We start from the raw sequence: 13,430 nt of genomic DNA, 5'->3' as shown, positions 1-13,430 counted from the left end.
CAGGAAAAGTAACCTGGGATGTAGCTGTGGTCCAAACAACAGGGACTTGTCAAGCACTTTTCTATATGTCAATCACTGTAAAGAGTCTGGGCTGAGAAAGATGGAACTGATGCAATCTGATTGCAGACCAAAGCACTGCATCCTTGACTTTATTTCCTTCAGGAGTTTGTTTTTTTATTGTATGTGTGATATGTGTCTTCAGTCATGACACGGGGAATATGGAAATATGCATTGCATGAAAGCACTGATATAAATGTTATCAGTCTATTTAGGGAGGGAAGAGAATCTGAATCACAAAATAATTATAAAAATTGTTTCTATACATAATTGAAAAAAAATGAAATTCAATAAATAAAAAAGAGTTCAAACAATGCAAAAAAAAAAGCAAAATTAGTTCCTTTCCTCAAAGAGTTTGCATTCTATTAGAGGATTCATGGCTATATATGAGTATAAGCAAAATACGACCAAAGTAGACAGAAGACACTAACTTCTTCTGGGGGGATCTGGAAAGATCTCTTGCAGAAAGTGGTGCTTGAGTTTAGTCTTGACTAAAGAAGCCAGAAAGAGACAGTAACAGGGAGAAACTCACCTGAGAAATGCTAATATTATTGAGGAATGTAATAATTGTGACTGTGACAGGAAACTGTAGAGCAGCGCAGATCTCTTACATGTCTGCCCACCTTCTCGACTTCTTCCAATTTGACTTTCTTTGGATTAAATAATAATAATAAGACTTACTCTGTGCTAGGTACTGTACTAAGCACTTTACAGATACCATCTCATTCAATCCTCACATGAACTCTGGAGCTAGATGCTATCTATTGTTGTCCCAAGTTTTAAGATGAGGAAACTGAGGCAGAGGGATTGACTTTCCCAGAGTTACACAGCTAGTAAGTATCTGAGTTGGATTTTGAACTCAAGTTGTCTTAACTCCAGGCTTCCGCTCTATCTACTCTGCCACCTAGTTGAAATGTGCTGGATACTGTCCAGATTGTCCTTAAAGGATGGAGATTGGATAGAGACTGACACTCAATCTAGACCTAGCGAGAGATGGAAAGATAAGAATAGAACTGGGGCACCAATGCTGAGGGAAGCAAGGGAGAACAGAACAGGAGTATTCTAATCAAGGAAAGGGGAATGTGAAGTCGAGTAGAGAAGTAGGACCAAGTATAGCAGAAGGGAAGGAAGGGGGGGTGGGGTTTCCAGCAGGAAGAATGACCGATGGAAAGTCTCAGAGCCGGGAGAGCTAGTTTTCCCTGGATGGGGTGGTTTCCAGAATCAGGGAATCTGTACTGAAAAGATGCTGAAATGGGGGTGAGAAGTGGTCAGAGTAGGGGAAGAACCCTAGTTGAGAGGTCTTAAAGCATTGGCAGGGAAGTCTGATTTTGTTGTAAGAAGGCAAAGAGAGGTGGTTTGCCCAGATAGTTCTCATGGCATCCCATTGCTCTGGGGATGCTTGGCAGGGGGAAAGCACTAGGGTAGGGAAGATGGTGGTGAGGCTATGAAAGCCTCCTCCAGCAGTGAGCTGATAAAGACCTGGGCTAGGCTGAGCATTGTAGAGATGTACAGGAAGGAATGAAGTGAAGAAATAAGTGAAGATACACGTCTAACCAAGAGGAACTGCTTGTCAGATTTGGGAGAGGCAGAGGAGATCAGGAATCATGTAACCATGGAAAAATATTTAAAAAGGGGGGAAAAAGCCCCCAAAAGAAATAAACATTGCAGAGAAAGGGGTATGGAGAATGTGGGGAGAACTGAACAATAGTAAGTTGGAGGCATGAAGGTAGATTGTTATTGATAACCCAGGTGCAGGAAAATGATGAACTCAGTCTTGGCATGTTTCTTGCTTTTTCTTTTTCTTCTTTGAAATTGGGCTAGGGAGGCAGGAGGTCCTGGATTCAAATCTAGCCTCAGACATCTCCTGGCTGTATGACTCTGAGCAAGTCACTTAACCCCAATTGCCCAGCCCTTACCTGATACTTAGTATTAATTCTAAGACAGAAAGTAAAGGTTTAAAAAAAGAAAAAGAAGAAACTGATGTCCTTTGTTGCCTACGTTGACTGCCCTGCTTTTCTTCTTTGGGTTGGTTTGCCCTTCCTTAGTCAATCCGATGGTCCAGCCAACTTTAGCTCAGAGCTCCTGAATGCAAGCGATCCAGCATCCCTAGTCTTCCCAGCAGGAGGGGCTGTGGGCAGGTCAGGCTCAGTCTTGACATGCTCTGTGCCCCCTGGAGTACCCACCCCCTTTGTTCAAATACACACCTCTGAGACGCTGCAACAGTTTATTGAAATACAGAATGAGACAACCAGAAGGCAAGGCACCCACAGACATTTACAACAAAGAGGGATACACAAGAAGTGGCCTAACCTTCTTCTCCACCCTAGTTGGTTCCATTAGTAAAACACCTTTTGTGCACAGTGGGAGGAGATCTGAAGCAATCCCTCTTTCCATTCCGTTTTCTTTGAAATGTTTAAAGGTGTACGACTTCTGTGCAATCCTCTTCCCTCAAAGGGTTACAGGTAGGAGGAGTTCTTTGCTATAACCAGCCTCTCAACTGCAAAACCACATCAGGAGGTGAGCCAGAACAGGTTAACGCAGAAGAAGGAAGATAATCAGAGACAAAACCACACAAAAAATCAGTTGCTTCCTGAAAGAGATACCCCTGGACAGCTGACACCCTCCATCTCTGGCCAGGAGAAAGCAGGCGTTGGGGATTGGGTTTCTATTTTCTGTTGGGTTTCCAGGCTAGAGAAGTCCTATTCTTGGCTCTGCCCAGAGGGATGGGTAAATTTCCCAGGCTGCCCTGCCATTAGGGGATTATTGGTGTTATCCTAGAGAGTGACAGTAGAAGTGAGATGAGTAATACAGAGATGACAGCATGATGATGAGTGGGATTTAACTAAATAGCGAAGGGAGTTAGAAACGAGCCCTTAAATGGAAGTTTAACAGAGCCCTGGCAATTAGCTCCCTAAAATGGGAGCCAGGGAGTGGGGTGGAAAGGCAGCTATCACGGAGGATGATTTGGAGGAGGGAGGGCAAGGCTTAGTCTTCAGGAATTCGGTCTCAAGGAAGCAACCACACAGACATTCCATTCATCGTCAGTTCTGCGGCAGGAAGTTGGGAGGGCAGGAGTGTGTTCTGGCATGAGATCCCAGCTCTCTATGCAAAGCGGACCGATCGACTGCTCCCACAGCTGAAGCCCAGAGATCGGGGCTGGCAGGGGCCACAGGAATCAGGGGCCATCACTGTGTAGCTACCCCCAGTGGCAGAAGGGCCTGAGGCAATCTGGAGTCCTGGGGTGGTACTACAGGTGAGACCCCCACAGGTCACCCCACCCCGGGAACTGCTGACACCTGTGGAATGAGACATAGAAGTGTGAAGGGAATAAATGGACTCATCTCACACATTACTGTCTTCTCTCTAGCATTCAGGGCATGTCATCGGATCAGCCATTACCAAGCAGATGTCAAATAGTGTGTAGGTCATGGAATTTGAGAGTTAGATGGAACCTTGGGGACCATCTTGTACGACTGACTCATTTTAGAGATGGGAGAACTGAGACCCAAACAAATGAGGTGACTTCCACAATATTACAAAGGTAGTTAATGGTACGAGCAACCATGAAACTAGAATTTAGGACTTCTAACTCAGGGATCCAGTGCCCTAAAACTGCTCTAATTCTCCAACAAAAAAAAATGATCTTTTTTTTTCATTCTTAGAATTAGTACTAAATATTGGTTCCTAGGCAGAATAGTGGTAGGACTTCTAGTTCAGGGATCCAGTGCTCTAAAACTGCTCTAATTCTCCAACAAAAAAAGATGATCTTTTTTTTTTCATTCTTAGAATTAAGGCTAAATATTGGTTCCTAGGCAGAATAGTGGTAGGACTTCTAGTTCAGGGATCCAGTGCCCTAATACTGCTCTAATTCTCCAACAACAACAAAAAATTGATCTTTTTTTTCTTTTTTTAACCCTAACTCTTCATTCTTAGAATTAGTACTAAATATTGGTTCCCAGGCAGAATAGTGATAAGAGCTAGGCAATTAGGGTTAAGTGACTTGCCCAGGGTCACACAGCTAGCAAATGACTGAGACCAGATTTGAACTCAGGACCTCCCATCTCCAGGGCCCTCTATCTACTGAGCCCTCTCACTGCCCCAAAACTGATTGATCTTAGAAGACTGCCTTCCTCAATTCTCATAGTCTACATTGTTGCCACCACCAGAAAGCTATTTATTGTAGCTTTAGCCCCAGCAATCCACCCTCTCCCCTGGAACCTCCCAAGAACATTTCTGGGTGCTTGGTTGAAGACCCACTGAATTCTACAGGTTATCTATGGATTCAGACTGCTAAGTTGGAACCACCAACTTTGCCCAAGAAGTCATTTCATCAAAAGGTTTGGGTGAAAGATACTTACAGACATTCACAGAGCCCACACCTTCACATAGCCTATGGGAAAAGGAAGAAGGGATAAGGTTAGTTCTGCTCATCTCAAGTTACCTTCCTTGAGGGAAGACAATGATATTCATGGCGCACTTATAGAAGTGGAGGGAAGGTCTGGATCCTGTGGATCCCGCACCTTTTGGTGCCTTTCTTGAATTCCCCAAACCTAAAGTCTCTGTAGGAAATTTAAGTTCTACCTACAAACTTATCCAAAATCCCTCTTCTAGTTGCACCTCTCGTGTTTAGAATCAGTAGGATGGTCTGTGGGTTGTAGGCTCTATGACCCCTAAAGTTACCCACTCTGGCCCCATATTCCACAATTGCTCTTGGTAGGCAATGCCAACATTTTCCATTAGAAAATTCTTCATCAAACCTGGAACCGTCCTGCTTCAATGGTCAGAGATACGGCTCCATGGGATTTTCATCCTGCCCACATTGCCTGACGTCTCTGGCTGGTCTCACCTGTGCTCTTCTCCCTCCAGCAGCCTCTTGTAGGTGGCGATCTCGATGTCCAGCCCCAGCTTGGAGTTCATGACCTCCTGGTACTCCTTCAGCAGACAAGCCATGTCCTGCTTGGCCTTCTGCAGGGCGCCCTCCAGCTCAGCCAACTTGCACTTGGCATCATTGAGGGCAGCCTCACCCTGCTGTTCAGCCTCTGCCACTGCAGCCTCCAGTTTACAGCGCTACAGAGGAGAGACACAGAGGGACCAAGGAATGAGAAAACAGTTTTTGTTTGCACCAAATGATGAGGAAAGGCTTCTGGAGAGAGAAGGAGATAAATTTGGGTCACTGGGGGGAGACGGGGGAAATGGGGATGATAAGTAGGAAAAAAAGGGTTCTTGACTTAATTTTATTCTTCATCTAATTTTTTTTCTCCCAAGAATCTCTCTCAAAACTACACCATGGCAATGAGAGGGCAATGGGTTTAAAGATAAAAATTGTCAGATAACACCTTGGATAGAGTGCTGAGTCTAAATGTGTTCTCAGACACTTAGTTTTGTGACCTTGGGCAAGTCACTTAACCTCTGACTCACTTTCCTTTGCTGTAAAATGAGGATAACAATCGCATCTGCCTCTCAAGGTTATTGTGCCAATCAAATGAAATACTAGTTGTAAAGTGCTTAGCACAGAGCCTGGCATATAGTAGTCATTTACTGAATAGTTGTCTTTTCTTCCTAATATATCTTCAGAGATGATCTAGTCCAATTCTTTTATCTTAGAGATAAGGAAATCAGATCTCAGAGAGCTTATGTGATCAAAGTTTATAGCTGACTGACCCCATTTTATTGCTCTTTGGGGTCATATTCCAGAATCCCTCTTGACAATTCATGTCATAATTTCACATTAGAAAGTTCTTCCCAATTAACTGTAGTCTCTCCTTCTGGAGTGATTAGAGAAAGGCCCCTGGAATTTTCATATCGGAATGGCTGGAGAACTCTACCACCTACATCCTCCAGAGTCTCATCGGAGCTAAGTTTGTTCTCCTGACTCCAAGGTCAGTGGGAACCAAAGACAAGACTCTCATTTCTAGCCAGCCTCTCACAATGTGTGATATAATAAAAGTTCCTTACAAACCTTCTGGGTTTCCCCATTTGGAACATGAGCCCTTAGGAAATTCATCCTTGAAGCTTCCCACAGAAATCTACTAAGGCTGGGTTCAGAAAAGTCTTTGGGAGGAAAGGAGAAGGGTGGCAGACGCATTTGCACCAGATCTTTCCATCTAATCACTCTTACCTGACACTTGGCATTCTCAATCTCGGCTGTCAGTCTCTGGATAATGCGATTCAGTTCATTCATCTCCTCCTTGGTCCTTCTAAGGCTCTCTCCATGGCGGATCACTGTGGCTTTCATTTCCTCACACTGCAAGGGTATAACAAATAAGTGATTAAAGAAGCCAGTCCCACTATCAGAGACAGAGACACTTGTGGCTCTTCCTCCTCAGAACCCCAAGTGGATCTTACCACTTCTGGTCATACTCTTCATTCTGGGGTTCAAGACCTTTCTAGCCATTTCCACCATCTGCCATCTCCTCGCCATCACTTCCTCTTCTTACTCAACCAGACAAACTTAACCTTTGTCTCCCACATCCCCACATCCTCCAACTCGATTCTCACACTTTTTTTTAAGCCCTTACCTTCTGTCTTGGAGTCAATGCTGTGTATTGGCTCCAAGGCAGAAGAGTGGTAAGGGCTAGGCAATGGGGGTTAAGTGACTTGCGATTCTCACACTTTTGAACGTTCATTGAAGTTATTCTCAGCCTAAGCATCCTCCATCTTTTTCTTCCCTCAACCTTTTCATCTTATTTCCTCCTTCCAAACTTCCCTCTTCCAGTAAGTTGTCCCCAGTGAACACACCCACCATATTTCTAGTCCTTTAGCTACTACTCCCTGCTCAATCATGGGACCATAGACATAAGATTGGCGTCATCTAGTTCATCTACTTAATTTTATAGGTGAGGATTTAATTGATGTGACCAAAACCAAACAGATCTTAAGTGTCAGAGCTGGGTTCAGAAACCAGGTGCTCTGTCTCTTTCACTGCACCAGGGCCCTAGTAGATGTGTGGCCATTTGTCTGGCTGCTTCTGGGTCCACCATTGTGTCTTCATTTACATCTCTTTCATGGAGCTCTATCCTACACATCCCAGCTATCCATCTCGTCTCTTCCATTAGATTGAGAACATGCTCAGAGCAGGCTACATTCCAGGAGCGCACCATTTTCTTGAAAGCAGGGACTGCTTTTTAATTTTATCTTTGAGTTGTTAGTACCTTGCACATAGTAGTTGCCTAATAAATGCTTGTTGGATTGCTGGTTTGAACTTGGTTGCATCTTCCTTTTGGCATTCCCCCAACATACAGCATTATTATTATGTTTTACGGGTTAGACAGGTGCCAATGAGGCAGAGAGTGCCAATGCACACAGGAAGAGTGAATTTCTGAGGTTCAACTAGCCAGGAATGCAAGTGGATGAATGGATATTCAGAAATGCATGAATTTCCATGAATATTTAGAATTAGAGAATCATGAGATGTTAGAGCTAGAGGAAACTTTAAAGGCCATTTAGTCTAGCTTTTTTATTTTACAGATGAGAAGAGCTTTCCAGTTATAGATTACATTTGGGACCTTTAGTTCATCAAAAGCTATGGAATAGGGGCAGGAATTAGGCAGGCCCAGTGTTTGGAGGTTCTGGGTTCAAATCTGACCGTAGACACTTGTATTGTAACTTGTATGACCCTAGGCAAGTCAGTTACCCCCAAATGCCTAGCCCTTCTGCCTTGGAACCCATACTTTGTAATGATTCTAAGACAGAAAATAACCATTTGTGGGATAACAGCCAAGACTCTCTGAGGCTCTGAGAAGTTGGGTATTTTATCAGAGGTCCTATAACTGAGTCTAGGGAAAAAATCTCTCATTTGCTGGAATAGGATCAAACATGGAAATTTTCCTAATAGGTTTTCTTTGTTTTGTATTCCCCAAAAGACAGTTTTATGATCCTCATTCCCTGGCTAATGTGTATTCATTTGAATACCATTTTGTGAGTCAAAAAATAAGTCTGGTATAAAGTTCAGAACCTAATGCTTCATGATGATGCCTCATAGATCTCTGTCGCTGCCCTGACTGTAGTTCTGTAATCTTTCCCTTTGCTTCTTTCACTCCTGATTTAGTTTCTTCCATTCCCTTGGGCAGAATTGGAAATTCCATTTGGAAATGCTTCTCACAGATCTAGAGGGTTCTAAGACTCTCTGCTCATTTTTTTAAAGACCCTTACCTTCTGTCTTAGAACTGTTACTGAGTATTGGCTCGAGGGCAGACGAGGTTTAAGGATTGGGAAAATGGGCTTAAGTGACTTACTCAGGGTCACACAGCTAGGCAGGGTCTGAGGACAGATCTGAACCCAGATCCTCCCGACTACAGGCCTGACTCTCTACACACCTAGCTGTCCTTCTCTCTTCTTTTTTTGAGGAAATCCTTTCAGGCCTTGTAGTTTGGCTGTCTTAGACAACTGCACAAGGCTGTGGCTATACTTTGTGTGTGTATGTAAATATATTGCATGATATTGGCAAAGGAAGAACATGAATGAATGGAACAAGAAGGTTGGAGCCAAAGGCAAGATTGGACAAGAATAGGAAGAGGAGAAAGAATAAGAGAGAAAAAGGGAAGCTACAGAATAGTAGAGAAACAGATATAGGTAGAGATTCCTCCATGGAAGAGGAAGCTTTGGAGCAGGACCTGAAAGACCGAAGACCCTTCTGTACAAGCTCAGCGTGGTGTGGGGGAAGATTACTGGATTTCCCATTAGGGAATGCCTAACTCCTAAAGTTGTCGTGATAAAAAGACTCGTTAGCCCTTCAAGCACTGTAGAAACGGGAGCTCTAACAGCACCATCCCTCTGTGGGCACCTCTGAGCCAGGCACCAAATCTCCCGACCTACCTTGGTACGGTACCAGGATTCGGCCTCAGCCCGGCTGCGGCTGGCGATGTCATCATACTGAGCCTTGATCTCGGCCACTATGCAGTCCATGTTCAGGTCGCGGCTATTGTCCATCTTGACAATGACTGAAGTGTCGGAGATTTGTGACTGGAGGAGCCGGATCTCCTGTGGGGACCAACATCCAGTCCCTGGCATTCAGGCCAGTCCCTGACACCTCCAGAGGGCAGAGAAACCCCCCCCCCTGCCAGGGGCCAGGCAAAGTGCCAATAGATGTCCTCTTTGGGGGGGTTCCTGCTTCCCCCTGAAATCCCTGCTCCACTCTTCTCTCATTCACACACACACACAGGCACGGAACCTCCAGAGAGATGGACTTGAGGTGCGGGTCTGTTATGGCTTCCATTCTCCCATCCACATACAAACACACCTGCACACACTCTCTCCTCCTCTTCCTCCTGACCTGCTGCCTCAGGGCGGGGGACCCAGTTCCCTTCTCCCCTTCTCACCTCCTCATACAGGGCTCTCAAGAAGTTTATCTCCTCTGTGAGGGCTTCTGCATTGGCCTCCAGGTCAGACTTCCTCAAGTAGGCACAGTCCACATCCTGAAAGTGGGGAAGAAAGAGGGAAGGTAAGCAGATGCTGGCAGACTTCCCATGGAGCCCTCCCCTCGCCCCAGTCCTCTTGGGCTCAGAGGGGACAGGGATTAGTTCCCCAGAAGCTGCTAGAAGGGACACACGGCTGCCATTTCTCTGGCCCACTTACCTTCTTTAGCACCACAAATTCATTCTCGGCGGTGGCCCTGAGGGCCACTTCCTCTTCGTACCTGGGCACAGAGAGAGGAGAGAGCAGGAGCTGAGTACCATGACCCAAGTCCAAGAATCCACAAGTTGAACACTCATTTCTGGTTCTCATTAATGCATTGTCCCAAATCTGCTCTGTGTAGTATTCATGGGAGATCACGCTTCCTGACTGGGGACCAGGGAAACTTGAGTGCAAATTGCAACTGGAACACTTACTAGCCCAGTGATCCTCTGCAAGTTACTTATTATCTCAGAGCCCTAAGCAACTCTCTAAAATTAGAGTTCAAATCCAAACTTGGACACTTACTAGCTGCATGACCCTAGGCAAATCTTTTAATTGCTCCCTGCCTCAGTTTCTTCAACTGTAAAATGAGGATGAAAAGAGTTGTTGTGAAGATTGAATGAGATGATATTTGTAAAACACTTAGCACATGTTTGGTACAGTGGAGATACCTAATAAATGTTATGTCCTTCCCTTCCTTTTCCTCTAAGTTGAACAGATACTAATCTGCATGGATAGAAGGATATGGAAAGACAGTGTGGTGTAATGGACTTAGACTCAGGTTGACAGGGGGTCAAATCCCACCTAACTGTAGAAGTCATTTACACAATCAGTTGTTCCCTTAATAAGCAGCATAAGCAAGAAGTTAAATGACATTAGCTGGGAAGGTCGCTTAAACTCTTAAGGTCTTCGTTTCCTTATCTAGAAAATGAGCAGGCTAGTCTCCATGGTCTCTAAGGACTCTTCCAGCTCTGAATCTAGAATTCTCTGCCCTGCTTCAGGCTGGATTCTCTGCCAATCCTGAGGTCTCCATTTCCCTTGGCCAAAGCTGGCTTGTTTTAAAGAATACACACTCAATGATGAGGGTGCCATTGCATTGGGAAGTTCATGCTTCTCTCAAAGAACATGCCATCCATGACACTTTAGAACGATTTAGAAGGAGGTTTTGTATCACCCAATGCTTGGAACAACCATGTCATAGGGAACCTCTCTTCAGGAGACCTTTTGGGGAAGTCATCAGCCTTTGAGCTCATTAGACCTTTGGGAAATTAGACAGATCTCAACTTCTTATTACAGTTCCAGTCCTTATCTTTGCTAAAGTTGTTTCCATACAATACAATATTGCCAGGAAACAAACCAAATGACCATGTTTTCTGATGGAATTGTGGGGAAATTGTGGCACAAGGGTTACACGATCCAAGATCACCCACATAATAAATCTCCCAGCCCTCACCAAGTCCCTTGCCAATCCTTCTAAGCCACACTGCTAAGCTGCTTTATTATTATTATTATTATTATTATTATTATTATTCATGATGCTAAGCTTCAGGGTCACATCCTAAGAGAACGTCTTGGCTCACTCTCCCCAGAGGACTCACTTCTTCTTGTAGCCTTCCAACACCTCCTGAATGTGATTGAGCTCAGAGGACAGACGCCCACTGTCAGCCTCCACACACTCCAGCTCCCGCTTCAGGGTCTCAATGTAACCATTGAACAGGGGCTCCATGTTGCTCTGGCAGCATCTCTGATTCTGGTAGAAGTTCCATTTGGTCTCCAGAAGCTTGTTCTGCTGCTCCAGGAACCGAACCTACAGCACCATGGAGAAAGATATCATGGGAGAGCCTGGAGCCAGCCACTGAGCAGACCACACTCATCCCTAGGAGGCCAGGCATGCTATAGGGTAGTTGTTCCCTAGCTGTCCTCTGTCTCCTTGGGAAGGGACCTTCAAAAGAGCAGTTTCCAGTTTCCCTTTCTTAGGGAAGACCCTCCCTGGTTGCCTGGGACATTGGGACCAAGTGAATAATAAATATACACTTGGGAAGAAGCCAGTGGACTAACACTACCTTTAAGTGTTCTTAGGGAGAATTATTGAACAAGGTAGATACTTTTGTTTTCAACCTTTACCTTCTATCTTAGAGTCAATACTGTGTATTGGTTCCAAGGAAGAAGAGCAATAAGGGCCAGGCAATGGGGGTTGAGTGACTTGCCCAAGGTCACATAGCTAGGAAGTGTCTGAGGCCAGGTTTGAACCCCAAACCTCCTATTTCCAAGCCTGGTACTCTATCCACTGAGCCACTAAGCTGCCCCTGTTCTTGTTCTTCCTAGGTGTATCCCATTCTCCTCATCAGACTGGGATCTCCCAAATCCTGCATTCTCTCCCTCTATATTCCTGCCTAGTGCTCAGCTCTGCATGAAAGATAGGAGGTACTGTGGTGCAGCAGATGGAAGCCTCATTACAGAATGTGACAGAATTGGAGCCAGAGCATCTAGGTTCAAATCCTACTTTCACAATATTTTTGAGCTGCCATATTTGCAGCTCAAATCCTGTGGTTCCTAGGATCCTGTGCTCCCAAAGAGGCTAGGAGGTGTTACTGACCTTGTCGATGAAGGCAGCAAACTTGCTGTTGAGGCACTTGATCTGCTCCTTCTCCTCATGCTTCACACACTGGGCATTGGGGTCGATCTCCAGGTTGAGGGGGGTCAGGAGGCTCTCATTGACAGACACAGTGGTGATGCAGGGGGGGCTGGGCCCACACACACCCCCAGAGCGGTAGCCAAAGCTCCGGCTGCAGCCCAAAGAACGGTAGCCTCCCACGGAGATTCGGGGGCCACAGGACCCCACATTACATAGGCTGCGGCTGCCAAAGCCAGTGAGACCCCTGTAGCAGGACACCCCACGATATGGGGCGGCACTGATGCAACAGCGGTTGCCAGTCTTGGGGGCAACAGCTGAGCAGGAGCTGAAGTTCCTTGTAATGCCACATCCTGAACTGATACGATATGAACGACAAGACATGTTGCTGATGGGGTCTGAGCGATGGAATAGGAAGAATGGACAGGTAGGTACCAGTAGCGAGAGTGTGGGGCGCAGAGTCCTTCTCTCCTCTTTGATCTGCCTGGGACCTTTTATTAGTGGGCAGAGGTGGGGTTAGCTGCATAAAAGGAGTGAAAATGCATTTTATCTTGTTTATTAGCTTGGGGAGGTTGCCAGCAACTCCCCAAGGACTCATCTTAATGGTGAGCTCAGAGGCGACTCTGGGGCGATGCAAGAGTATTGAAGATGTTATTAGGAACACTGTGCGTTTGCACTTTTCATCTTCAAAGCTAGTTTACATATATTAAGTAATTAATTTTCACACAGTCTCCCTGTGAGGTATCCCCAACCCACACCCAGAGACTGAGCTGAACTCCTAAACAGACCAGGAAGATGAGTTGCAGGGGACTTAGAGGATGTTGGTTGTTTGAAGGTTTCTAGCAGTTAGATTTCTAGGGCTGAGCAGAAGCCTGAAAAAGTCATTACATCTCTCTCCTGCCTCCCTTCAGTATTCATCCATTTCTTATCAATTCCACCTCATCCTTGAATTCAACCCAGCTCCACTGGCATAAAATCAGGAACGTGCCAGACCTATACATTGGTGCTTGAAAACTCTTTCAAAAACCTAGAGAGGTCATTTTGGTAATCCCCCAGCTTCTCACAATGCCTGTAGAGACTAGAAGACAGATAACCTATTTGTCCCCTCTAAACTAAAGCCCAGAAGGTCTGTTTCTAGCTTTTCTTCCTTTCCTAGTAAAACCCTAAACTACCTCCTCTAGATTATTTATGGTCACAAGAATGAGAATCATCAGATCATTTTTTTAAACCCTTACCTTCCTTCTTGGAGTCAATACTGTGTATTGGCTCCAAGGCAGAAGAGTGGAAGGGCTAGGCAATGGGGGTCAAGTGACTTGCCCAGGGTCACACAGCTGGGAAGTATCTGAGA

General features: G+C 45.3%; 1 protein-coding gene across 1 annotated transcript; it reads right to left on the bottom strand.

Moving 5' to 3' along the window:
• Positions 1 to 2,267: 2,267 nt before the first annotated feature.
• KRT85 (keratin 85) lies at positions 2,268 to 12,561 on the bottom strand. The gene is made up of 9 exons (XM_056798178.1): positions 12,047 to 12,561; positions 11,049 to 11,257; positions 9,631 to 9,691; positions 9,375 to 9,470; positions 8,872 to 9,036; positions 6,176 to 6,301; positions 4,904 to 5,124; positions 4,416 to 4,447; positions 2,268 to 3,353 (listed from the first exon to the last, which is right to left on the bottom strand). Exons 1-9 carry the CDS (start codon positions 12,464 to 12,466, stop codon positions 3,160 to 3,162), a joined length of 1,524 nt encoding a protein of 507 aa, XP_056654156.1. The 5' UTR covers positions 12,467 to 12,561; the 3' UTR covers positions 2,268 to 3,159.
• Between the last annotated feature and the right edge of the window lie 869 nt (positions 12,562 to 13,430).

Source organism: Monodelphis domestica, chromosome 5 (assembly GCF_027887165.1).
Source record: "Monodelphis domestica isolate mMonDom1 chromosome 5, mMonDom1.pri, whole genome shotgun sequence".
In the NCBI taxonomy this organism is placed as follows: domain Eukaryota; kingdom Metazoa; phylum Chordata; class Mammalia; order Didelphimorphia; family Didelphidae; genus Monodelphis; species Monodelphis domestica.
This window is presented reverse-complemented; position numbering and strand designations above follow the sequence as displayed.